The sequence below is a fragment of the Aulonocara stuartgranti genome, assembly GCF_965226115.1.
Source record: "Aulonocara stuartgranti genome assembly, chromosome: 7".
In the NCBI taxonomy this organism is placed as follows: domain Eukaryota; kingdom Metazoa; phylum Chordata; class Actinopteri; order Cichliformes; family Cichlidae; genus Aulonocara; species Aulonocara stuartgranti.
This window is the reverse complement of record NC_138945.1, coordinates 39,089,351-39,116,579: the sequence shown is the minus strand read 5'-3', so window position 1 is coordinate 39,116,579 and position 27,229 is coordinate 39,089,351. Positions and strand designations below refer to the sequence as shown.

Genomic DNA, 27,229 nt, shown 5'->3' with positions numbered 1-27,229 from the left:
CCTTTAAAAGTAACATTTTGGGATATCTCAGCCATACAAACTTTCAAATACATAGACTGAAGCTAGTCTTGCAGTAATTGTTATTGTTATTATTGTAGCGTTATTGGGCCTCACAGCTCTACACAGTGAGGAATTTTTTCGTTCATGTTGTTCGTTGTTTTAAACACCAATAGACTAATTCTGCTCCACCTCCTCATTTCTCTCCAAAATTCTAACACATTTTTTTTGCTATCTTACAAAATATAGTTTAGGACATTGTGAAATCAGTGATGTCTGGGAAACATTTTAGAGAACTAATTGAAAAAGTTGCGAGCAAAAAAACAAGACAGCGCCTGAAAGTCTGGATTCCCTTTGCACACACATGGTGAAACAGAGCATGCTAGCTCTTTAAAAATATATTATGTTTGATTTTTACAGAACAAGTATTAGAATGAAGTTTGGAAATCACAAATGTATTTCATGGTTCTTATTTGATATCTAGTGCCTGTTTATAAGCTTCCTTTCACAAATGACTACATATACATGTTTATAATGGTGTTATTTTGTAATTGATTTGCGAATGAGCTGAAACTGAACCATTAAAGCTGATCAAACTATTGGTTGATCCACTGCGACAAAATTAATCCTCACCAACCATGAGTCCACAGAGCAGTGTTGAAACTACTATCAAACATCCAGCTTCACTACATGTACAGGGTGGGCCATTTATATGGATACACCGTAATAAAATGGGAATGGTTGGTGATATTAAAGTCCTGTTTGTGGCACATTAGTATATGTGAGGGGGCAAACTCCTCAAGATGGGTGGTGACCATGGTGGCCATTTAGAAGTCGGCCATCTTGGATACAACTTTTGTTTTTTCAATAGGAAGAGGGCCATGTGACACATTAAACTTATTGGTAATGTCACAAGAAAAACAATGGTGTGCTTGGTTTCAATGTAACTTTATTCTTTCATGAGTTATTTACAAGTTTCTGACCACTTATAAAATGTGTTCAGTGTGCTGCCCATTGTGTTGGATTGTCAATGCAACCCTCTTCTCCCACTCTTCACACACTGATAGCAACACTGCAGGAGAAATGCCAGCACAGGCATCCAGTATCCGTAGTTTCAGGTGCTGCACATCTCGTATCTTCACACCATAGACAATTGCCTTCAGATGACCCCAAAGTTAAAAGCCCAGGGGGGTCAGATCGGGAGACCTTGGGGACCATTCAACTGGCCCACGACGACCAATCCACTTTCCAGGAAACTGTTCATTTAGGAATGCTTGGACCTGGCGCCCATAATGTGGTGGTGCACCATCTTGCTGGAAGAACTCAGGGAGCGTGCCAGCTTCAGTGCATAAAGAGGGAAACACATCATCATGTAGCAATTTCAAATATCCAGTGGCCTTGATGTTTCCATTGATGAAGAATGGACCCACTATCGTTGTACCCCATATACCACACCAAACCATCACTTTTGTTGTTCCAACAGTCTTGGAGGGATCCATCCAATGTGGGTTAGTGTCAGACCAATAGCGGTGGTTTTGTTTGTTAACTTCACCATTCACATAAAAGTTTGCCTCATCACTGAACAAAATCTTATGCGTGAACTGAGGGTCCTGTTCCAATTTTTGTTTTGCCCATTCTTCAAAAAACTGTGCCCTCTGGGTCACCCTCGTTGAGATGCTGCAGTAGCTGGAGTTTGTAAGGGTGCCATTTGTGAGTAGCTAATATCCGCTGAAGGGATGTTCGACTAATGCCACTCTCCAATGACATGCGGCAAGTGCTACGCTGTGGGCTCTTGCTGAATGAAGCTAGGACAGCCACTGATGTTTCTTCATTAATGACAGTTTTCATGCGTTCACATTTTGGCAAATCCAACACTGAACCAGTTTCACGAAACTTAGCAAGCAGTTTGCTAACTGTAGCATGGGAGATGGGTGGTCTCGTAGGGTGTTGCAATGACCTGGTTACTGCGTTCACCAGATATCAACACAATTTCGATCCACTCCTCACGTGTTAACCTCTTCGACATGTCAATGGCTGTGAACAAAGAGAAACTTGTAAATAACTCATGAAAGAATAAAGTTACATTGAAACCAAGCACACCATTGTTTTTCTTGTGACATTACCAATAAGTTTGATGTGTCACATGGCCCTCTTCCTATTGAAAAAACAAAAGTTGTATCCAAGATGGCCACCATGGCCACCATGGTCATCACCCATCTTGAGGAGTTTGCCCCCTCACATATACTAATGTGCCACAAACAGGACTTTAATATCACCAACCATTCCCATGTTATTACGGTGTATCCATATAAATGGCCCACCCTGTACAATTCAATTTCAGTTCCAAAATTAAATTTTTTGGGACTTACATCCGGTTCCGGTTCAAGAGTAATCGAGCGCAGATTAGTAGAACTACGTTTTACTAGCGGGCCGAACGTGTTGCTGACGGGAATCTACGGTGTCTTGAGCTGAATTAAGACTTCAGAAGTCATTCGTCATGTCGAATGAGCAGCGGATAAACTCTCAGGTTGGTAATAAATGTATTACATGTATAAGAACAAGCGCCATGTTAACAAATGATAGCCGTACAGTAACTTTTATGCTTATTGTAGCTGTTAGCTCAAAACGCTAATTTAGCGTAGTTTGCCCTGAATTCAGCTTTGATAAACAAATATGATCGACTGTTTCTAGTAGAATTCCAAAGCTGTCATCTTGTACCCTCTCAGAGCCCTGTATGCTTGCAGAGACCCCTACAGAAGGGAAACATGCAAAACAGTGTCCAAACCTTTGTTTTAGCTTTATTTATGTCTTACACAGCATCCCAACTCTTTAGCTAACTTAATAACTTTAGCTAAAGTGAATAGTTAGTGTAATTCATTAGTGCAGCATTACTGGATCACCTCTGTTTGAAGTGATATGATATGTGACTGTCACTGTGTTTAACTACCATAATAATTCTTAGGGTACTGAGTGCATGCTTAATTCGTTTTTTTTAAACACACTACTCCATTGCTATGTTTGACAGACTGAAGTTGTCGGGTCACCTCCTAAATCGACCATCTTTTACAGGTGTTTTGTGCCAGAAATGGAGTGTCCACCGAAGATACTGAATCTCTACACCTTGCCATTGATCCCTCTTGAGCCTTCATCTAGACAAGAGACATTAACTTAACCACTCTCACATGCTCTGTACCTACATCACCTTCCCTGACAGTCGTATGCTTGGCTCATCTGAGGGTGAAATTATAAGAATGTGTTATTCAGCTCAAGATGCTGTAGATTCCCGTCAGTAACACTTTCGGTCCGCTAGTAAAACGTAGTTCTATTAATCTGAGCTCGATTACTCTTGAACCGGAACCGGATGTAAGTCCCAAAAAACTGAATTTTGGAACTGAAACTGAATGGTGAGAAGTGAATCTGAAATTATTCGAGAGCTAAATTTTTAAAGGATAAAATATAGTTTCAAAGCAAATGGATTCATTTTCAAAATATAAAATTCAATTTCAATGTAGTGATGATCATTTTCAAACCAATGAATTGAATTTCAAATTAGGATGATTCATATTCAGTTTTTAAAAGCATTTATTCAAGTTACAATTCATATTCAATCCGAGCAATTCAAATTCAAATGTAACTTATTCATATTCAGTTTCTGATGGCACAGATTTCTGCCCATAACAAGCATTCTTATTTCATCCCAATATTGCCATAGTTACATATTAAGAACAGATTAGACATGTAAAGTTCCTATCTCTGAAAATCTGACAAGAGATATCTAAATAGAAAGCAAACATGAAGCCAGCTAATTTAGGAGTGTGTGTCCTAAAAATCACACTTTCCCACTGATAAACCCTTTGATTGCATTCTCACATCACATGAGTTTATTCACCAAGCGTCAAAATCCAATGTCACTTCAAAGAAAGTTTAACTAACACAGATATTGGCAGCAAAAACAGAAGTGCTTACTGACAGAACTTTTTAACAACTCACCTCAGTATGGCTGTCATTGGCCAGAAATGAGCTTCACTGACTCTTTGAACCATATCAGACTCCTTTCACGAAGTTTTATAGCCTCTTCCAGATGAATAAAAGTTGGATGTTTTTCATCCGGCATTGACAGCTGAGGTAAACAGTGTACCGATAGCCAACACAACTCAAGGGTGGTCCTTTTGCAATCTGAAAATTACAGATGTCTGGCAGTGAAAACTTTACACATTGAAATTTGAAATTAGCTCTGGACGACAACAAAATAGACACTTTAGCGGTTTCCTATTCAAATGAAAAGTTTGAATAGAAGAAATGAAAAGAGGTGAGGTCAGTTAAGGAACAAAGGAACACAGGAGCCAGAGCAGGAAATGAGGTAAGTGAAAGGGTAAACAAATGGTACAGCTTCATACTGCATTGTGAAAACTCATCAGCTGATGCGACCGATGATACGAAAAGGATGGTAGGTAAGAAGGTAATAGAAGCTTCTAGATGCCATGTCAAAACTTGTAGAATAAATGTGTGTAGAACCCCCCCCCCCCCCACACACACAAAAACACACATATTTACACAAATATACTGAGAGCTGCAAACTCTTATGTATTCATTATTATTTTTATACTACTCTCAGCTACAAAGTTGCTTCATAGTGTAGTGATATACACATTCACTGGGCTAGTTTGGGTCCAGCCAATGATACAAATCCCTTCAGGGTTACAACAGGAAGAGTATTTGGTGCAAAACTTTGCCAAATCAAACATGTGCAGCTACTTGCTTGGGTGACCTCTCCTGGACAAGGGAACAGACAAAAGTAGGTTTTTACTACCTAAAACTGCAGTTCTGTGATTTGAGGTTCCCATATGAGCGAATGCAACTGCCCAAATGCACCTTTGTAAGTCCTGAATGCATGAGTTTTCTTGAACTTCTTGCAACAACTGTGTTGTGAAATGCACACAGCAAGTGGAATAGTAGAGGTCAGTGTTGTGTTGAAATAATTGGGTGGAGACAGCCTTGCACATGAGTTCAGACTCAAGACTTAAGTGCAAAGCAAACACAGTATGAAACAGTTGTTCAGTAGAGGGGGCAGTTGTAAAATGGCCCAATGATTAATGACTAAATAAACACAGAGAGTTAAAATCATTCATTTCTCATTAGGTCCAGGAGCAAACGAGAGTGAAGGGACTTTCAGTTATGGTATCTGAGTAACGGCAAAACTCTGTGCTCCAACCTACATATGCTTTAACTGCATCACCCCCACAGTTAAAATCACCTTTCCATTTGTACTTACCTTGACGCAAATTACTATTCACTTCCAATGCTGTCTCAGATGGCAGCCTGTCTGGCATGCTCTCTGCATTTTAATCTACTGTAGAACTGAAACTGAATGGTGAGAAGTGAATCTGCAATTATTCGAGAGCTAAATTTTTAAAGGATAAAATATGGTTTCAAAGCAAATGGAATCATTTTCAAACTATAAAATTCAATTTCAATGTAGTGATGATCATTTTCAAACAAATAAATTGAATTTCAAATTAGGCTAATTCATATTCAGTTTTTAAAAGCATTTATTCAAGTTACAATTCAGATTCAATCCGAGCAATTCAAATTCAAATGTAACTTATTCATATTCAGTTTCTGATGGCACAGATTTCTGCCCATTTCTGCCCATTGTTGGAGAAGGGGATCCCTTCTCCAACAATAAAATATAGGGATAATCCATCATATCTTCAGTCTGAAGGCACAAATTTTAATGTCCCTTGACAGTTTATGAACATTGTTGTTGAAGATGTAATTACATGCTTATCTATGTATATTTATGACTGAAGTATCCTTACTGTTTAAATAACCTAGCAAAAAAATGACTGATTATGGAAAATTAGATACTGATTAGATTCAAAGTCTAACCCTAATTTGTCCCTTTTGAGGGTTTCACAGTCCATGGGTGTCTTTCCGTTATTCATTTAAAGTAATTTTGATCTAAAAGTCAAATAAACCTGAAACACTGGCTGACCAGATGCCCATGCTGGTGACAATCCTTTTTTTTTGGAACCCTATAATTAACACGTGTGACCGCAAAATAGGAAGGTTCTGTGGTCAATTCTGTACACTCATGTGGCTCTATGCCATATTACCTCGCATATGGACCAAAACACCCCTGATCTTCCAGACAGTGCCTTCATACCAATGGCTCACTAAACCAAAAAAAAAAGGGGGAAAGTATTTATGCAAATCATCCTGACACAAACACAAAATCTGCTGAACTGCGTCTTGTCTCCATCCAGAAATTAATAACAGTAATACATGTGGTGTCTTGGACAGCAGGTTGTGGTTATACGTTTCCTCTGATAGAACATGGACTGAGCATGATTGCCAAACCCTACTTTCAGTAAAAAGTAAAAAGAGGAAGCTGTAAGAATGCCACAGCTACTCAAGCTGTTGGAACAGGACATGACTCAGCCTGGAGCACTTTTTGAAAACATAGTTTAAAACTACTTTACCGTTTCAACTCAATTCAATTCAGATTGATTTATTTAGCATCAAATCATAATATAACGCACCTTGAGGCCACTACTATTGTAAGGTAAAGAACCTACAATAATATCTAATGATTAAATGTATAATCACATAGTGATTGAAACCTGAAGGCTCTGCCTCCTGAGAGTGAAGTGCTTTTACAATAGTCACGACTGATAGCTACCACTCCCTGAGCGTGGTTCTGCAAGTTTTATTCCTGTTAAAGTGAGTTTTTCCATCCCAATGTTGCAAAGTGCTCGTTGAGCTTCCCTCTGTATTACTGTCAGTGTAAAGCTCCTTGAAGTGGCACTTTGTAGATTAATTTGAATAGAACTGAAAGGATCCAGTGATCATACATGCATTTTTTTTCTTTTCAGGATGTTCAAAAATCTGATGGTCTCTGCCTTTTCTTGCAGCCTGAAGATGGCCTTATCCACTTTCCTTCAGGAAAATACTTTGAATTAATTCCAACCTTTTATCTGGCGGATTTTTTTTTTTTATAAAGAAATAACATTGATAATCCCTCTAAGCTGTATCTGTTCTTGTTGTTGGATGTGCGTTTCTATAAAAGACCAGGTTAAGGTAGTGTTGCCTTTTAAAGCTTTTACTCTGTTGTTCCTCAGGTCAGACAGGAAAGTTACTAATAAGAAATAGAGCTGCATCATTGCTGCCGTCAGTTATCACTGTAAAGTTCAAAACCCTCCACGCTACTGCAGAAACGTTGTGATGCAAGAGGGTGTGGATAAACGAATTACTCACACAGAGGAATTTCCTCAGCTTGAAGTGTAGCTTCATGTGAGTGAATCGTGTCATTATCTCACGATTCAAAGGCTCGCCATGAAAAACATTTCATGTCGTCAGCTCCCACACTGTTCATTATATTTATTGACTCAATATGTATTTTTAGCTCTTAAGCTGAGGTGACTAACCTCTTTGCATTACACATGTTGTTATTCCTGCTTTCTCCAATTCCCTTTCCCCTCCTCCCACTTCCAAGTTTCATCAAGTTTACTATTACATAAGCAGATGAAAGTCAGTGAATAAATTCACAAATCTGACACAAGGATTAATACAGGCAGTCTACTAATAACAGTAATAATAAGAAAAAATCTTTGTAGTGTAGCCTGCCAGAAGCATCCAGATATTCAGCATCAGATTTGATATATTTCCTGCTGTGATCTGTAATACTTGTAGAAAGCACAAACAGTCATGTGGAAAAAAGTTTCAATTTTAATCAAGAGGTTTTAATCAACAAATATCTGGTTAAAGTCATTTAATCCAAACGAATGCAGTGTGAAAATCACCACCATGAGACTAACAATAAAATATGAATAAAATAAGAAGCAAGAGACAAGCATCAGTAAGTTTTGTGCTTTTATTAGTAGAGTTTCATTTTTTCCCCAAAGCGTCCCTGAGTACAAGCAATACAAAAACCTGTCTGTTCATATCTGGTGTGGTGGTTTCTTTAAACATTAACACATTTCTGTTTGGCTTTTGAACACACACACACACACACACACACACACACACACACACACACACACACACACACACACACACACACACACACACATAAAGACTTACAAAAGTTATTAGGCATGTACGAAAAATCTAAGAGGTTTATTTGAAAGGCTGGTGCTAGGCTAACAAAATAACTAAACAACAGTAGCATCTCATGCTAAGATAGCTCTGGGATAACAAACTGGGATAACAAACTGGAACAGGATAAACATGTACGATTGATAAATGAGTGGGTAATCTGAAAATAAATAATGGTCTTCAATTTTAACAGCAGAGGGTATGGTTTCATTAAATATCTCAAAAATATTGGTATATGTCTGCATCTATTTAATGTAATAGAAATTAATTCTCTTTAAATATTTTAAACCATTTTTCAGTGCAAATTCAAAAACAAGAACCACACACACACATTTTGTATGCTCAGTCTTTAAAGCTGATGAACTGAAATTACCCTTATGTGGAGCACCTGCCTCTTGAACCACAACGAAAGACTGAAACCCCAAACTGGATGGTTCAGGAGGAACTGAGGGGCTTGCATAAGGGCACTTTAAGTTCCAGGATTAAAAATATAAAGCATACAACTGTTTAAATTTTAACCTTAACATTCACCAGGTTACCAGTGACCCATCTAAGGTTAGGATGCAATTAACATGCCCTTCAAATTACGTGGCCTCATTGAATATATGATAATACATCTGAAAGGCAAATTTGTCTTGTTTCTGGAAATTAGCCTATTTAGCATGTGGCTAAAACCAAACCAAACACAACCCTAACCCTATAGAACACCAAGTTATATTAACTTAAAAAGTAAATGCATTAAGAATGAGACCATGATCACGTACAATAATTATTGGAGAAAAGCGCCAAAAAAGGATGTCTTGATCAGGTTGTAGCCATCTATGACTTTCACGCTCAAAAATTCTCCATCTAACCGGTCAAAAAGCTGCCCCACAAACAAGGTCTGGTAGTCTTTTGTCTGACACTTGACACTCTCCCAGGCATCCAGTTCTGTAGTGACTTTACCGTATGCTTCACTCCAACGGTGCAGCTGTATATGGAATTTCTGGAATTCGGAACCTTTCACATCATCATTACAGCTTAAAGTAAACCTCAGGTAGATGAAGTAGATACCAGTCGTGGGAATCACAATGGCATTCTTCTCTTTGTTGTAGTTCATTTTTCCCAGTATAGGAGCCCACGTGATGTAAGATCCATTAGCCTTGCCGGTAGACTCTGCAAGAGAGGATATCAGCCTGTGAGTCACTGAATCACTCACATCCTGAGATCCTTTTTTAACTTATTGTATATGTATTCTTTTTGTTTCTCTTAAAAGGGTGCTCTTTTCGCTTGCGCTAAAAGGGTTTGCATATAATTTTCGTTGTTCTTAAAGCACAATGACAATAAAGATTCTGATTCTGACGAAACAGCACAACCTTTTCTATTGTGTTTCTATTTGTTTTAGCTGCCTCTGAGCCCGGAGGCTCGTCTAACCTTTAAGTACATTCCAGCTTTTCATGCTGCAGATTTTCAAGTATTTATGCACAGCTGGATTGTCCCCCTCAATCTATAGCTATAATTCTATAATCTATAACTGTATGCAATTAAGGATTTGTTCATATCCCTCTGAGAGCTCTTTAATACCTCACACAGTTACATATAAACACATGGAAAGCACAACATAGATGGTGTAAACTAACATGAGACACTTACGGAGATGAATTTTCTGTGTTTCCGCTTGCCTTTGAACAGTTTCTGCATGTGGAACTAGACAGAAGAAGAGAGAAACTGAAATGAGTTGTTTTCCCTTGTTATAATATCTTGGAGAAAGTGTTTGCATAAAGCAAACACAAGCGTGAGTGTGTTCTTTCAGGTACAGTATGGGAGATTAGCCAAAAAGACTGGCGAACAGAGCAGCTTGAAATACATGTATTCCCAGTAACAACACATATAATTAAAAATAGATTAAAAGACATGACATACCTTCAGGGCACCCTCTCTCTTGCTTTGAGTAGGCTGGAGTTTGGTCTTCTGCACTCTGGGAATAAAGGAGAATTAACTTTAATAAAACCTTGAGTCGTGTAGAGCTTTGCAGTCATTGATGGTCTGTTTTTAAAAATTTGTATTCACGCAAAAATTTGAAAACTTATGTCCAGCAACACAAAATTCATTAAACTATGTTAACCTGTAAGAAAAAGAGCCCACAGCATGCTTGTGCTCGTAAAAATAACTTTAACTGGCGGATATGTGTTTAACACTACAGTTAAAAACAGTAATAAAAATCAGCAACACACTGTTGTTGGAGCAAAACCTGCGTAACTGTCTGCTAAGAAGCTGAAATACTAGAAACTCAAATGCAGGGAGCACAAGAATCACAGGAATGTTGCTCAGAGGGATCGGGCGCAAATCAAAACAATCAGCTCTCGTGTTTTCAGTGATACCAGCCAGTACAGTTTCCTTACTATTAAAATAAAATCTGTCATGAAGTGCGCACACACGGCAATCAATAATATAGCACCACAAAACACAATACCACAATCTGGGCACATCTATCAATGTCTGTATGAGTCGACTTTATCAGACAAGTTAGACAGCGTAATCTGTCCGAAATGCGTTTATGATTTAAGTGCAATGCAAAAAGGTTTGATAGAATTGCAGTCAACATTCCTGCTAAGGTAAGTCTGTCGCATCACTGCTTCAGACAGACTAAAGTCTCCAAGGAAAAAACAACTCACCCCGTCTCTGCTGGATCCAGATTTTCCATGCTGCCCTAAATTAGCACACGTGCTGTAAACAAACAGTGCAGTACAGCCGAGCAGAAGGAGCAGAGTGATTAGCCGGAGCCTCGCCTCCTGCCTCTTCATGTCCCGGCAGTGATTGATGAGGATCAGCACAGATTCGTCTGAGCTCACATTTATCAAAGCATCCCCACAGGCAGCCCCAGCAGGTACGGTGGGTCCCATCACTTTCTGTCCCATAATGTCTTCAACAAGAGAGACTGGTCTAGGAATAAAGCTGCTTCTGACTGATACATGCACACACTCTTATAGCAGCTAAACGCCTACACCAAAAAAACTGGAATTACCTCATCTGTCCCTTCGTGCAGACAGGAAGGGAGAGGAGAGAGAGTGAGGAGGAGCATACACCACTTCCCACACTGACCCACGTTCACTAGACTAGAGTCCGGTTATAATGTGTCATGTGTTGCTCTTTACATTCAGCTTGTTTCCTCATCTGATTCCAACAAGTCAAAAGATTTTTTTTTCACAGTTATGACTCAGGCTGTGGTGCTAAAGAAGAGTCTCTGTTTACCTAGACATGCACTCGTAAAAGAAAAAAGTCTGCCAATGGCTTTTTTTAAGGCTTGAATTCATTCCAGTCCTTTACCTACTCAAGTTTTCTGTTCATCTGTGGTTTAACAGACGTCTAAATGATACATAACTGTCAGATCTTAAAGAGATTAAACCGGATTAAAAAGTGAAAGTTTATTGCATCACATCTAAAACAGATGTTTGTTTGTTTGTTTGTTTTATCTCATCTACAGTACAGGGTAGGGTTGCTCCTTTGTGTATACTTGTTTGCCTAATTGAAACATGAAAATGATGCCAAAATAAATCTATATGATTTAATGGAAAAGGTAATGCCTTCTAGTCTATGAAAAAACTAACCATAAACCCAACAAGTGGTTAAAAGTCACAAATGATATGTTGTTTTTTCAGGGTTTTGCAAAGACTTTATTCTATGTTATCAGACAGATAAATAACACAGAGACATCAAGATTAAAAAGGCTTACATTTCAAATGTCAAAGTCTAGATCACCCCATTTTGAAATTGCACACACAGACCTTTGCCTCCTTACTTTAAAAAAAAAGAAAAATTCAAACCTAACTGGTTCTGGGTAGAGTTTGGGTTTCAATAGCATCCACTCCTTTTTATGCAGTTTTTTTTTTTTAACCAAAGTGAAATGCCCAGTTAGAAATGTTTCATCAGAAAATGTTTAATACCAGTGAATTCATTTGTAAGATAACATTAACATAGTGTGTGACTAAGAAAACAATAACCTACATGTCTTGCCCATGAGCTGCTGTCATGCAGTTAAATCCGCATTTGGTTGAAAATTGATAAGCTGCTTTTTAAGGCTACTGCAAAGACTGAATACAACCTGATTACACGTCCAAATGATTCATAACTATCTATGCTAAAATTAGTTTCACTTTGGTTCACATAACAAGTGTGGAGGAAGGCTCAGGAGGTAGAGTAGGTTATTTATTAATTGGAAGGGTGATGAGTCAGTCAGCATGAATGTCCTAAGATACTGAGCCCTGGGTTCCCAGATATGTTTGTGTGTGTGTGTTATGCAAAGTGCTCAGGCATTAAATAAAAAGCATTGCATTGATATGTGTGTTGTTTGGTGAATGAGGCTGTTAGTACAAAGCACTTTGAGTGATTATTTAGAAACGTGTTGTAACTACCAGTCCACTGACCACACTATTTCAGAAATGCAAAAAATGCCTTTTTCAAAGCTCTCAACATCGGCTTTGTCATTAGTGACCCTCATAGGGTTAGGATTTAGTTAGTGTCCACTGCTGTTTATAAAATTTTTGGAACAGCAAGCTGAAAATGTCTTTACAGAATGAAAAATGAAAAAGCAAACTGAGAAAAAAAACAAAGATGATGAAACAAAAGCCAGTCATAATATGGATCCGTTTCAAATGCTCTCTTGCTGTCTTTTCAGGCTATTTCAGGCTATAAGACTTGAATTCATTGTGATCATCCACTGAGAAGCTTCCTGTTGAATAGATGTCTAACAGGGGTCTAAAGGGCTCCTTACCATCTTTGCTAAAAATGGTTTCAGTTTGATTCAAAAGTTATCTATGAGTCCTCCTAAGTCATTATCTCAGACATCTCATATGCAGGTTGGTGCATACCTGCCTAAAGATCAAACCACCAATAGGTCAGTTGATTAGTTATATATATTATATATGTATGCCACGGCAATCATATGAACTATACTTTTGCATTCCACCCATGCGTGGTTTGATCTAGAAGTCAGAGTAATGACACATTTACCCAGGTATTGCCTGAAGGAAGCTGCCTCTCCTGGAAAACACTGTGTTCTGCCACACCCCAAAATTCTTTAGGATTTATTTGTTTTAAAAACTGTGAGGGTAGTGTTTGTGTTCAGTTATTATGCACCTCTAAGGGACTTTTGCTGCTTGTTGTAACTGTTGTAATTGTAATGCTTGAGTTAATATATGACTAACAGAAGCCTAACCCTAGATGTGCTTATGGCCTGGTAGGTGTTAAGAGACTAAATATATCTATGGTACAGGGACTCCTGGGTAGTTTAAGCGTTTTTTGTGAGACTAAGCTACCTCTGTTTTAAGAAACTCTCTAAAACGAGCATGTCTTTGAGTAAATATGTGAACTTGTCTTTTTTGTTAGGTGTTACTATTAACTGACTGTTAAAATGCTCAAATTAGGTTTTTCTATGGACCTAATCTGGGTTAGTTTGGGAAATTATTAGTCATATACAGTGGGGCAAAAAAGTATTTAGTCAGCCACCGATTGTGCAAGTTCCCCCACTTAAAATGATGACAGAGGTCAGTAATTTGCACCAGAGGTACTCTTCAACTGTGAGAGACAGAATGTGAAAAAAAAATCCATGAATCCACATGGTAGGATTTGTAAAGAATTTATTCGTAAATTAGGGTGGAAAATAAATATTTGGTCACCTCAAACATGGAAAATCTCTGGCTCTCACAGACCTGTAACGTCTTCTGTAAGACGCTTTTCTGTCCCCCACTCGTTACCTGTATGAATGGCACCTGTTTGAACTCATCATCTGTATAAAAGACACCTGTCCACAGCCTCAAACAGTCAGACTCCAAACTCCGCCATGGCCAAGACTAAAGAGCTTTCGAAGGACACCAGGAAAAGTATTGTAGACCTGCACCAGACTGGGAAGAGTGAATCTACAATAGGCAAGCAGCTTGGTGTGAAAAAATCAACTGTGGGAGCAATCATCAGAAAATGGAAGACATACAAGACCACTGATAATCTCCCACGATCTGGGGCTCCACGCAAGAGCTCATCCCGTGGGGTCAAAATGACCATGAGAATGGTGAGCAAAGATCCCAGAACCACACGGGGGGACCTGGTGAATGACCTGCAGAGAGCTGGGACCAAAGTAACAAAGGTCACCATCAGTAACACACTACAACGGCAGGGAATCAAATCCCGCAGTGCCAGACGTGTTCCGCTGCTGAAGCCAGTGCATGTCCAGGCCCGTCTGAAGTTTGCCAGAGAGCACATGGATGATACGGCAGAGGATTGGGAGAATGTCATGTGGTCAGATGAAACCAAAGTAGAACTTTTTGGTATAAACTCAACTCGTCGTGTTTGGAGGACGAAGAATACTGAGTTGCATCCCAAGAACACCATACCTACTGTGAAGCATGGGGGTGGAAACATCATGCTATGGGGCTGTTTTTCTGCCAAGGGGACAGGACGACTGATCCGTGTTAAGGACAGAATGAATGGGGCCATGTATCGTGAGATTTTGAGCCAAAACCTCCTTCCATCAGTGAGAACTTTGAAGATGAAACGAGGCTGGGTCTTCCAACATGACAATGATCCAAAACACACCGCCCGGGCAACAAAGGAGTGGCTCCGTAAGAAGCATTTGAAAGTCCTGGAGTGGCCTAGCCAGTCTCCAGACCTCAACCCCATAGAAAATCTGTGGCGGGAGTTGGAAGTCCATGTTGCTCGGCGACAGCCCCAAAACATCACTGCTCTCGAGAAGATCTGCATGGAGGAATGGGCCAAAATACCAGCTACTGTGTGTGCAAACCTGGTAAAGACCTATAGTAAACGTTTGACCTCTGTTATTGCCAACAAAGGTTATGTTACAAAGTACTGAGTTGTATTTTTGTTATTGACCAAATACTTATTTTCCACCCTGATTTACGAATAAATTCTTTACAAATCCTACCATGTGGATTCATGGATTTTTTTTTTCACATTCTGTCTCTCACAGTTGAAGTGTACCTCTGGTGCAAATTACTGACCTCTGTCATCATTTTAGGTGGGGGAACTTGCACAATCGGTGGCTGACTAAATACTTTTTTGCCCCACTGTATATTGTACACACACACACACACACACACACACACACACACACACACACACACACACACACACACACACACATATATATATATATATATATATATATATATATATATATATATATATATATGTTTAATATTTTATTTTTTTTTTTATTTATTAGTCTTGGCTGTTTGGGAGAGATGAGACCTTGTGTTGCAGCATCTGTCGTGATATGCCTGTCATATATCAAGATTCACCTTACAGGTGACATAATTTGAAACTTCAAATGTGGACAAGATTAAGAAAAAATGTTCAGTATTATTGTGAAAGGATTCAATTCAATTTTATTTATATAGCGCCAAATCACAACAAAAGTCGCCTCAAGGCACTTCATAGGTACAGAGAAAACCCAACAATCATATGACCCCCTATGAGCAAGCACTTTGGCGACAGTGGGAAGGAAAAACTCCCTTTTAACAGGAAGAAACCTCCGGCAGAACCAGGCTCAGGGAGGGGCGGCCATCTGCTGTGACCGGTTGGGGTGAGAGAAGGAAGACAGGATAAAAGACATGCTGTGGAAGAGAGACAGAGGTTAATAACAGATATGATTCAATGCAGAGAGGTCTATTAACAATCAATCAATCAATCAATCAATCAATCAATCAATCAATCAAAGCTTTATTCGTCACATGCAGGTTGCCCTGCAGTGAAATGGGACCCCCCCCCCGACCGTACACATATAGCACAAACATTACATGGGGATACAGGTCGGAGATTGGTAGCATTAGAGAAAAAAACATTGAAATGTACATGTTAGGTTTTAGAGTATAAACCTATTCGCTGGAACGTTGAAGGCAATATAATTACACACAAGCAAAACACAAGTAGGCAAGCTTCTTCATGTTACTCGTGCACGGGAGAGACCGAAGAGGCGCCGTTCCCTCGCCTGACCCGGTTGCTCTCGTCCGTTCTCCCGTACACTATCCTTTTATTGAGGTTACATGAATATGCATAGGTTCATTAACATATGACATCTACATACACACAAAGAGTACCTGTGTATGTGGATATGTGTGTGTGTATGTGGACGTGTGTGTGTGTGTGTGTGTGTGTGTGTGTGAGAGGTACTGCTGATCAAAGGGTCATAAAAGCACACAAGCAAACATCCTTGGTCAGGAAGAGGGTAGACTAGACCCCCCTCCCCCCCCCCCCCCCCGGTAAGGAAGTCCAGCAGGTCATCTAAACAGAAAAGCACTCAGACTAGAACAGACATAGCTATGTTAATTCCACCATAAATCAAATCACCATCTCCAGCTGCCTCCCTCTTCCCGCTCCACCACAACCACCCACACATGCAGGGCCTTGGAGTAGGGGTATGTCACCAGGGTGCAGAGGAGGCTACCCCCCCCTCTGTCCCCTTCTGGCTGCCTCTGCCTCAATTTTATCCCACAACTTAGACATTCACATTATTCACACTCTCATTACACATACATATAGGATCTTGGGGGTGGGCACGATACACGGAGTCCAAAGTACCATCAGGGTGTACACCCCACCCCTGGCATCGTTGCCCACCTCTCAATTTTAAATACACGCAGACATTGAGGGCTAGCAGGAGGGACCATACGCTTACCTGCTGCTCTCTGGCAGGTAGCTCCAAGCCCTCCTGGGTTTTAAATGCACCTTAGAACACACATGCATCAACATTACAATGAGCGGGTGGAGGGAGGTTCGGAGTCTTCTCTCACCCCCGTTCTCTGCGACCTGCTGGAGCAGGGGGGCTAGGACTAGGAGGAGGAGTTGGCCGTCCGACTGCGGTCTGGAGTGTGGAGCCTTCCTGCTGCTGCGGAGTCGGGGCGGTCTGCCTCCCCCCACCGCAGGGAAAAGGGAAACACCACCTGGGTCTGGGTGCAGTTCCCCCCTCCAGGGGCAAGGGCACCTAGACCCGGTTTGTAGAGTACGCTTGGGGAGTGTGATCGTGTGTACAACGTCTCTTTATGTCTGTCTCCACGTTGGTTGAGTGTGGAGTAAGTGCATATGAGAGCATGAGGGTGGGAATGGATGTTTGTATCTGTGTGTGCCTGTATGTCTGTGTCTATATGTCAGGTTGGGTGTCAGGCGCCACCTCTCTGGGGACATCTCAGGCCCTCCAAGGTTTGGAGGCCTATCTCCCCCCACCACTTCCCCTGCCAGTGGCGGACCCCCTCAGACATCGGTGCGTTGGTGGTTCTTTGTGTCCGGGGATGGGCGTCCAGGTACACACCGGCTCACTCCTTGGCGGCCGCTTATCGGGGCCTGGAGCCTGGGGCTCGCTCGGGCCACTTCGGAGGTGGGGTGCCCCCGGCCTCTCGGCCTGGGGCTCGGTCACTCAGGCGCAGCTGGCTGCCGGCGGAGCTCACGGGCACGTCACTGCAACTCCCCCTGGCTTCTGCTCCGCGGCTGCTGAGTGAGCCCTCATCTGGGACTCTCCTCAGCTCTTTCTGGGACAGTGGCGCGGCTGCCCCTCTGTTGGTCTTCCTTGGTCTCTTGTGTTCTGGGGGCCTCTGGATGTCTGGAGTTTTGATCTCCTCCACACCTGCTTCACGCCCTGGAGGACGGGGCTGTGGCCCCCCCACACCCTCTAGCAGATTATTACATGAAGGAACCTTTTAAAAAAACAAAAAACAAGCGCGTCCATGCTCACAGGTGTACACACGGGTGATCACACCCACAAACTACACCCTTTTTGGCTCCTACCTCAAAGCACACTGTGTTCTGTTAATCTTATGTGCTGCACAATAATGTTTAACATTTAGTATTTACTGTCATATTCCCATATATCATTGTGATGTTGTTTATTCTATTACTCTTGTTCTCTTCTGCTTGCTTTCTTTTTTCTTTCTCAGCAGGTGATCCAGGTGATTGATATATGCATTTTTTTTTCTCTGCCCGTTCTGTTGGTTTTTGTCTTTTGCCCTTCTCCCCTGTCCCTCTTCTCAGCTGTTTCTCTTTCCCTCTTTCTTTCTCCCCTTCTTTCCCCCAGTCAAGTCTGTCCCGTATTCAGTAAGTGAAAATAAAATAAACAATAAAAGGTGAATCAAATGGACCATTACGGCAAGGCTGGGATGGTCAGTTTGGTAAAGTAAATCCGTTGGGCATCTTTCTTTGCCTTTAGACAACAATTCTGATGGCAAAAGAGCCAAACGGGACAGGCCAAAAAAAAAAAAAAAAAAATCAAAAAGGGAAGATACGATCTCTCCTCTCTTCATGCTACACAGAGTTGTTACAGACCTCTTAGGATGAGACATTCTTTCAATCTACAAATGATTATATACTTCTAAGCATATGTGAGTAAATGTTTCTAAGCATAAATGACAATCAACAATACAAACTTTAACAGTACACTACAATGGGGAAAGTACAAGAGGAAAAAAGAGACCCCTACTCATGCTATGCTTCCATAGTAGGACAGCATGAGAACAGGAAAGAAAAAAAACTGCTCTGCACAAAAAGCACATAAATGTCCACAGCACAACATTGTGAAGACATGACAAGCCACAGGGTTGGGTGGGGGGTGAGGAGTAATCCGAAGCGAACACAGCAGCCGCCCTGCACAGCGCTACCATTCCAGCGCGGCACACAGGCCCGCCGTGTTCCCTCGCAGGAAACAAGCATCGAAGGCGTTGGAAAGGGAGGGGGGATGAGTGTGTGGTTATCAGTGTGAGTGTGAGTGTATGTGTATGCGTGTCTATCCGGTTGTTCAGTGATGACGCGACGAATCCTACTTCCGGGTCTAAAGTAGTCTGCGTTTAATATGGCTTTTGTGTTGTTAACATGTTTAATGTTATGTATTTTCTTCTATTTGATCTCAAAAAGCTCCTAAAACAGTCAGTGATCCCTGTTGACCTCCCTCGGCTTTTATTACCACTAATCATTTATTTAAGCTCAGTCTTTAAAACCTTAGGATGTAACTACAGCCCAGCCTATGCAGCAGTATATGAATGACTAACCTCGTATTGTGGATGGATTATCTCAGTTGTTCTCCTGGCTGAAGTTTGGTCCTTTTACAGCATCCTGCCATGCGATTACATTTGTTCCTGACCACCGAGAACACTCACGGTAACTTTTATCGAGTGGAAAAAAAGTTAGCTTGTTTATATTATGCTAACATAGCTGTGTCGCTAGCGGTCACCTAGCACATCATTATATACCAGCTAGCCCAACTTCAGTAACCCTACAAACGTCACTGCTGTTTAGTTTTCTGTCTTCATTTATGCTGGAAGTGATAGCAGAGCTGTACGTTTTAATTTGTTTCCAAAACCCCGCAGTCAGGACATGCTATATTGTATTTAGATAGAAGCTAGCGAGCTAACTCCCTGCTAACTTCTAACTCCGTTAAATGTCATAAATTCCGTTTTCATGGATGCCTGGATGTTAAACTCAATTCTTACACCTGGTAGAGCAGAACGCTGATCATTTTATTAAAGATGAAAGACTTTAGACAGTTTTTCAACTCTCAGTAATGCCATAGTGATCGTTTGATATGTGGACCTGCAGCGGAGTTTAGACCCAGACACGGCTAGTGACGTCAGACTGAACAACTGGATAGTTCAGCTGAGACAGCGTTCTTCGCCCTGCCAGGCTAAGTAAACAGTCCCCAGCCAACCCAGGTGGCCTTGCATGGAATGGGAAGGAACAGTCTAAACACAGTCGTTATCAGGGAGTTGTTTGTTCGGCTCCAGCCTTGAGTCCACAGCTGGCGCCGGACGGGTAGCCGCATTATGATGGCGATTTTCTTTTCCAACAACTCATGAGAATTTCGAGCTGTTTTTTAGTTCGATAGCTGCTAGTTCCTTCATGATGTTATTTACCTTCAGTTCCGTGGTCTAGTCGCTCTTTTGCTCACAGAACAGATTCTGAGACCTCACGACTGCAGCCAACTGATCCGTGATGTATTCCAGCTTCCGCCCATAGGTGTTGTTTTGAGCGGATTCTTCCCTGATGTATCCCAATATCCGCTCAGAGATGTTGTTCTGAGTATCCACTGCAGCCGCAATCGCCTCCAAGCTCTCAACCATGCTCCCGTCTGTGAGCCCTGTCTGAAAAACCGCACCTCATCCCGTCAATTCAATCTCAGCGGGCAGCTTTGTGGGGGTTTGAACAGCCGGTTCCGCTTTTATTCTCCGATAAGCAAGGGCCAAGCCAGCTCCGATCAGCAAGAACCCTGTTACCATGGTTCCGAATAGGTAGATATCTGCAGCGTCCTCGACCGACGGTCCCGCCAGGCACACGATCCTCCATTTCTGCCACCCGTCCATCGTGTACCCGGCAGGGAAAGTCCCTCCAGGGCACTCGGGCTCTCCCAAGCCCAGACTTCTCGTTGAGAAAAGGGTGACAATAGCATTCAGAGACCAGTTGATCAAATCCATAGTTCTCTTTAGGTTTTAGACACAGACTGTGAAAGAGTGTTCCAGGGAAGTGAAAAAAAACATGAGACAAGACAAGGACATAAGCAGCTAAGCAGGGAAGATAGGGGAAAGGAGGAGAGGAGAAAAGTGCGACCGCCTTCGCTGAGAGCCAGAGAGAAAACTCACATAGTGAGTGAGAAAGGTGACTGGAAAGGAAAAACTCAGTGCATCATGGGAATCCCCGGCAGCCTACGTCTATTGCAGTATAACTAAGGGAGGATTCAGAGTCACCTGGTCCAGCCCTAACTATATGCTTTAGCACAAAGGAAAGTTTTAAGCCTAATCTTAAAATTAGAGATAGTGTCTGTCTCCCGAATCCAAACTGGAAGCTGGTTCCACAGAAGAGGGGCCTGAAAACTGAAGGCTCTCCCTCCCATTCTACTTTTAAAGAGACAGGATATTTCTAACTTTAGAGATGTTGCACAAATGGAAGAAAGCAGTCTTACATATTTGTTTAATATGTGCGTTGAAGGACACGTCCTGGTCAAAAATGACTCCAAGGTTCCTCACAGCATTACTGGAGGCCAAGGTAATGCCATCCAGAGTAAGAATCTGGTTAGATACCAAGATTTTCAGGGCCGAGTACAATAACCTCAGTTTTATCTGAATTAAGAAGCAGAAAGTTAGCAGCCATCCAGGTCTTTATGTCTTTAAGACATTCCTGCAGTTTAACTAATTGGTGTGTTATGTGGCTTCATGAATAGATAGAGCTGTGTGTCATCTGCATAGCAGTGAAAATGTATGCTCTGTCTTCTAATGATGCTGCCTAGGGGAAGCATGTATAATGTAAACAGAATTGGTTCTAGCACTGAACCCTGTGGAACTCCATAATTAACCTCAGTGTGTGAAGAGGACTCTCCAGTTACATGTACAAATTGGAGCCTATTAGATAGATATGATACAAACCACTGCAGTGCAGTACCTGTAATACCTACAGCATGTTCTAATCGCTCTAATAGGATATTATGGTCGACAGTATCAAACGCTGCACTAGGGTCTAGCAGGACAAGCACAGAGATGAGTCCACTGTCAGAGGCCATAAGAAGATCATTTGTAACCTTCACTAAAGCTGTTTCTGTGCTGTGATGAGCTCTGAAACCTGACTGAAACAAATAAGCCATTCCTCTGCAGATGATCTGTTAGCTGTTTGACAACTACTCTTTCAAGGATTTTTTTTATATGAAAGGAAGGTTGGAGATTGGCCTATAATTAGCTAAGACTGCTGGGTCTAGAGATGGATTTTTGAGTAGAGGTTTAACTACAGCCAACTTGAAGGCCTGTGGTACATAGCCGATTATTAGAGATAGGTTGATCAGATTTAAGATCGAAGAATTAATTAATGGGAGGACTTCTTTGAGCAGTTTTGTAGGAATGGGATCTAAAAGACACGTTGATGGTTTGGAGGAAGTAATTATTGAAGTTAACTTAGAAAGATCAATTGGAGAAAAAGAGTCTAACTTAACATCAATGGTACTAAGAGTAGCTGTAGATAATATTACATCTGTTGGATGATTACTGGTAATTTTGTCTCTAATGATAAAAATTTTATTTGTGAAGAAGTTCATTGTGAAGAAGAAGTCATTACTAGTTAACATTAAAGGGATGGTTGGCTCAACAGTGCTCTGACTTTTTGTCAGCCTGGCTACAGTCCTGAAGACAAACCTGGGGTTGTTCTTATTTTCTTCAATCAGTGACAAATAGTAAGATGTTCTGGCTTTCCGGAGGGTTTTCTTATAAAGCAGCAAACTATTTCTCCAGGGTAAATGATGATCCTCTAAATTTGTGACACGCCATTTCCTCTCCAGTTTACGAGTTATCTGCTTTAGGCTACGTGTTTGAGAATTATACCACAGAGTCAGGTACTTCTGATTTGAGACCTTAGTTTTCACAGGAACTACAGTATCCAGAGTCATACGTAGTGAGGAGGTAAAATTATTAACAAGATAATCGACCTCTGTTGGGGTAGCGTTCAGATAGCTGCTCTGCTCTATGTTGGTACAGGTCATTGAAGATGATAACAGTGGGCGGATTATATTCTTAAACTTAGTTACAGCGCTTTCAGAAAGACATCTACTGTGATAAAGTCTACTCTCCACTGCTGTGTAATCAATTATTGTAAATGTAAATGTTATCAGGAAATGATCAGACAGGAGAGGGTTTTCAGGAAACACTGTTAAATGTTCAGTTTCTATGCCATATGATAGAACAAGATCTAGAGTGTGATTAAAGTGGTGGGTGGGTTCTTTACATTTTGAGTGAAGCCAATTGAGTCTAATAACTAGGGATGGGTATCGTTTAGGTTTTATCCGATACCGGTGCCAAATCGGTACTTTTGAAACGGTGCCGGTGCTTAAACGGTGCTCGAACCGGTGCTTAAAGAATGGAGAACACAAACTTTGTCCAAAAACCTCTCATGTTCAGCTGTTTTTTTTTGTAAAAAGATAACAATGTGTGCCTTTTCCGCAGCTATGTGGCATATATGGCATCACTCTTGGCTGGAAGCAGTGCTTAAACAATGGAAAAAACACAAACTTTGTCCTAAACCTCTCATGTTTAACTGTTTCCCACTTTTTCTTTGGTCATTTTAGCCTTTTTGGCCAGGGTGAAGGGAGTATCTGCCATCAAACAAGAAGACAGCCGCATGTAGCTATGATGATGTTTGCTAGTTCACCTTACATGCATTAATGTAATAACGTGGTTAGCCTACTCAACGTAAATTACACACGAACAACATGAAGCTACTCACGCAGAGAAGAATGGCTGCTGCTGCCATCATCATCCTCATCATTTCTGCTACACTGGCAGGGCTAGGGGCCAGGACTCTATTCTTCAGGTTTTTGGGGGATGTTGCTCCGGGTCCGATAACTGGCAACCCACCCGACGTGCACGGTGTGAGGTCTCGCAGCAAGCTATCAAATACGGCGCATTTCTCGGCTTTTAAAAAAACCGCTATGCGTCGCCAGCTGTTTAATCGGATTCTTGGTGTTACCTCCTTTGACAGTATGACAGTATCAGCTTAAAGCACTTGTTGCAGGCTGCGGAGTTTGCATATTTTGCTGTGAAGTACAGCCAGACTTTTGACCGCTTCGCCTTGGACATTTTTAATCTGTAGCTCTGCTCTAACAGCACGTACGTACCTGGCCCCGCCTACTATCCTCGGAAACGTAAAATGATTGGCTAGAAGTGTATCACAGCTCAGGAAAAAAAAGCACCGAAATAAAGCACCGAAATGTGCGCTGCTTTTCGGTCTGGTTACTACCGTTTATGTCAGATGATGGCACCGGACACCGGTACCCATCCCTACTAATAACAGATTAAATGCCATGTTGAGGCTGTCATTTTAGCATCTACATGGATGTTAAAATTACGCACAATAATTATTTTATCTGAGCTGAGCACTAAATCAGATAAAAAGTCTGAGAAATCAGAGAGAAACTCTGTGTAAGGCCCAGGTGGACGATATATGATAACAAGTAAGACTGGTTTCTGAGTTTTACAGCTGGGGTGGACAAGGCTAAGCATCAGGCTTTCAAATGAATTAAAAGTCTGTCTTGGTCTTTCGTTAATTAATAGGCTGGCGTGAAAAATTGCTGCCACACCGCCCCCTCGGCCTGCGCTTCGAGGTTTCTGGTAGTTAGAATGACTCGGGGGTGTTGATTCATTTACACTAACATAATCATCCTGCTGAAACCAGGTTTCTGTAAGGCAGAGTATATCAATTTGTTGATCAATTATTAAGTCATGTACTAACAGAGACTTGGAGGAGAGAGACCTAATATTTAATAATCCACATTTCACTGTTTTACTCTTTGGTTCAGATGTGGATACTGTATTGTTCTTTCTTTGTGATTTATTATGTTTAAGTTGTTTATTGCTGGTTTTTAGTTTGTTTTTTGTCTGTTTGGGAGCTGACACAGTCTCAATGGAGATGGGTTTTTTGGGGGGTAGCAGGAGGAGAGAAGCTGCAGAGAGGCGTGTAAGACTGGAACTCTGCTTCCTGGTCCCAACTCTGGATAGTCATATTTTGGGGGGTTTAATAAATTTGTCCATATTTCTAGAAATGAGAGCTGTTCCATCCAAAGCGGGATGGATGCCATCTCTCCTAACAAGACCAGGTTTCCTCCAGAAGGTTTGCCAATTATCTATGAAGCCCACATCGTTTCTGGGACACCACTCAGACAGCCAGCAATTTAAGGAGAACATGCGGCTAAACATGTCACTCCTGGTCTGATTGGGGAGGGGACCAGAGAAAACTACAGAGTCCGACATTGTTTTGGCAAAGTTACACACCAATTCAATATTGATTTTAGTGACCTCCGATTGGCGTAACTGGGTGTCATTACTGCCGACGTGAATTATGATTTTACTGAATTTACGTTTACCCTTAGCCAGCAGTTTTAAATTTCCTTCAATGTCGCCTGGTATGGAAGACAATTGACTATGGTTGCCGGCGTCTCTAGCTTCACATGTCTGAGAACAGAATCACCAATTGCCAGAGTTTGACCCCCGGCGGGTGTGTCGCCGATTGGGGAAAAACGGTTAGACACATGAACAAGTTGGTCGGTGTACCTGGGGCTTCTGTTTAGGACTATCCTTCCTCCTCACCGTCACCCAGCCGTCCTCTTTCCCCAGCTGCTTGGGGTCTGCCGGGGAACAGCTAGCGGGGCCTACGCTATCTTCGGCTGCACCAGCTACAGGGGCCTGGCTAGCTACAGGTGAATGAAGGGTGCGAAGCAGAGTCTCCAATTCAGTAATCCTGGCCTCCAGAGCTGCAAATATGCTACATTTGTTACAGGTATCATTACTGGTAAAGGAGGCCGAGTAGTTAAACATCTGACACAATGAGCAGGAAAGTGCAGGAGGGACAGGTGAAGTAGCCATAGTGCTAACGAGTCGGCTAGGAGCTAAGCTAAGCTAAGCTAAGCTAGCGAAACAGTACAGCGACAGTGAGTGAATACTTTGGCTATAAATTAGGTAGTGAGTACACAGAAAGTGTGCTTCGGATGACGCATGTGAAGATTATACTATCTTTATTATTCTAGTTTTTAATTAAATTGCTAAGCAGATAAGCTACTCAGAAACACCACTGTGTTTGAGCAGGAACAGGAAGTGATACTCTACCGCAGAGCGAGCGAACACCAAGTGGAGAGGATAGAGTGCCACTAGCTCCCACAAAATACCTCCCTGCCTAAGAAAAGCACTGAACTAGATTACTCTAAGGGTGCTTTCATACCTGCAGTGATGAGTCAGTTGAAATTGAACTCGGGATTGTTTTCCGTCTTGGTGCAGTTGGTTAGTGCAGGTGTGAACAGAGTACTCTGACTCAATTATAGACCAAAACAACCGCCCTGAGACCCTTTGGAGGTGATAGTCTTGGTGCATTTCCAAATGAACTCCACAGTGCTTTATGGTGTGAATGTGATCTGAGCCCGATCTGAACCAACTACCAGGTGTGCTTTGCAAGTTCGAGCTAAACAACATCCCGCGGCCACGTATGCTTTTTTTCCCCTTGGATGCCGGTAAAGTACTATAGATGTGCAAAGGTCTGCAGTGCCAGCAACTAGCTGTGCAATGAACGTAAACTCACTTCTCTAACAGTCCAGAACACAGCACCTTCTTCCCGTGTTTCCTTTTGTTGCTGCTGCCCCACACACAGACTGAATATTCTCACGTGGCTTGTAGTGTCGGATTTCCGTTTTCCTTGGATTTTTCTTCTCTCTGCGAAAACAAACCAAACCTCAGGGAAAAGCTACAAGTTTATAAACTCATCAACTGGCAGTAAACAACCTATAGGCATAAATCTTACAGTTCCGAACAGCACCCAAAAGGAAGATAGGGCCAGTAAGGAAGTAACTTGAGTACATTTACCGATGTACACATTTAATGTACTTTCCAATAATGTATTTTCGTAGTATTTCTATGTAGTCTTACTTTCTCATTTTACTCTACCATATTTTGGATGCAAATATTTTAATTTGCACTCCATTAGTAATTTTAAAGCCTTACTTTCTTATTATTTTGCACATAAATTGCCTTTTATAGATCAAGCTAGCTAGCAAAATATACATAAAAATATCGAATGCTAAAACATTATAGAGGGAGACTGTACATATTAACAAATCATGAATGCTATCTGTAGATAATTTAATTATGTAATTATATTAAAGGGTAACTGGACCAGGGGTAAAGAGTATGTTTGGGGGGTGTGAGTGTGTGTACAGTGTCCATCTCTATTTGTCTCCATGTTGGGTAAGTGGCGAGTATTTGTATATGTGTGCATGAGGCTGGGAATGCATGTTTGTGTCTGTGTGTGTCTGTTTGTCTGTGTTTATATGTATGTTTATATTCTCAGTCACTGGGGTTCAGCGCTCAGGTATGTACCAGCTAATTCCCAGTGGCTGCTTGCCAGGGCCTCGGTCGAGCCCCTTCTGGTGAGTGGGGGGCCCTCGGGCCTCAGGCACCTGGGCCTGGGTCCTGGACCCCTTGGGTCCCCTGTGGCTTCTGCATCATAGCCAGTGTTGGGAAGGTTAATTTTAAAATGTATTCCACTACAGATTACAGAATACATGCCCCAAAATGTATTTTGTAACATCTTACGTTATGTTACTCAGTGAGAGTAACGTATTCTGAATACTTTGGATTACTTAATATATTAT

The 27,229-nt window shown here is 41.5% G+C and overlaps 1 protein-coding gene and 1 long non-coding RNA gene across 2 annotated transcripts; one reads left to right on the top strand and one right to left on the bottom strand.

The window, feature by feature from the left end:
- Positions 1-7,856: 7,856 nt before the first annotated feature.
- LOC309712003 (uncharacterized protein) lies at positions 7,857-11,133 on the bottom strand. Its single transcript, XM_082542593.1, has 4 exons — positions 10,749-11,133; positions 9,997-10,051; positions 9,727-9,780; positions 7,857-9,249 (listed from the first exon to the last, which is right to left on the bottom strand). The coding sequence occupies exons 1-4, from the start codon at positions 10,989-10,991 to the stop codon at positions 8,864-8,866; spliced, it is 738 nt and encodes a 245-aa protein (XP_082398719.1). The 5' UTR covers positions 10,992-11,133; the 3' UTR covers positions 7,857-8,863.
- Positions 11,134-15,449: 4,316 nt separating this feature from the next.
- LOC309711389 lies at positions 15,450-25,601 on the top strand. The gene is made up of 2 exons (XR_014277961.1): positions 15,450-25,380; positions 25,552-25,601. It is a non-coding gene; the product is annotated as an uncharacterized lncRNA (long non-coding RNA).
- The last annotated feature ends 1,628 nt before the right edge of the window (positions 25,602-27,229 follow it).

Excerpts from the sequence above, each read along its gene's own strand:
- LOC309712003 (XM_082542593.1), bottom strand. The coding sequence starts at position 10,991 with ATGGGACAGAAAGTGATGGGACCCACCGTACCTGCTGGGGCTGCCTGT. Across the intron at positions 10,052-10,748 it reads CTGGATCCAGCAGAGACGGG|AGTGCAGAAGACCAAACTCC; the intron begins GTGAGTTGTTTT and ends CTTTATTCCCAG. Across the intron at positions 9,781-9,996 it reads AGAGAGAGGGTGCCCTGAAG|TTCCACATGCAGAAACTGTT; the intron begins GTATGTCATGTC and ends TCTTCTGTCTAG.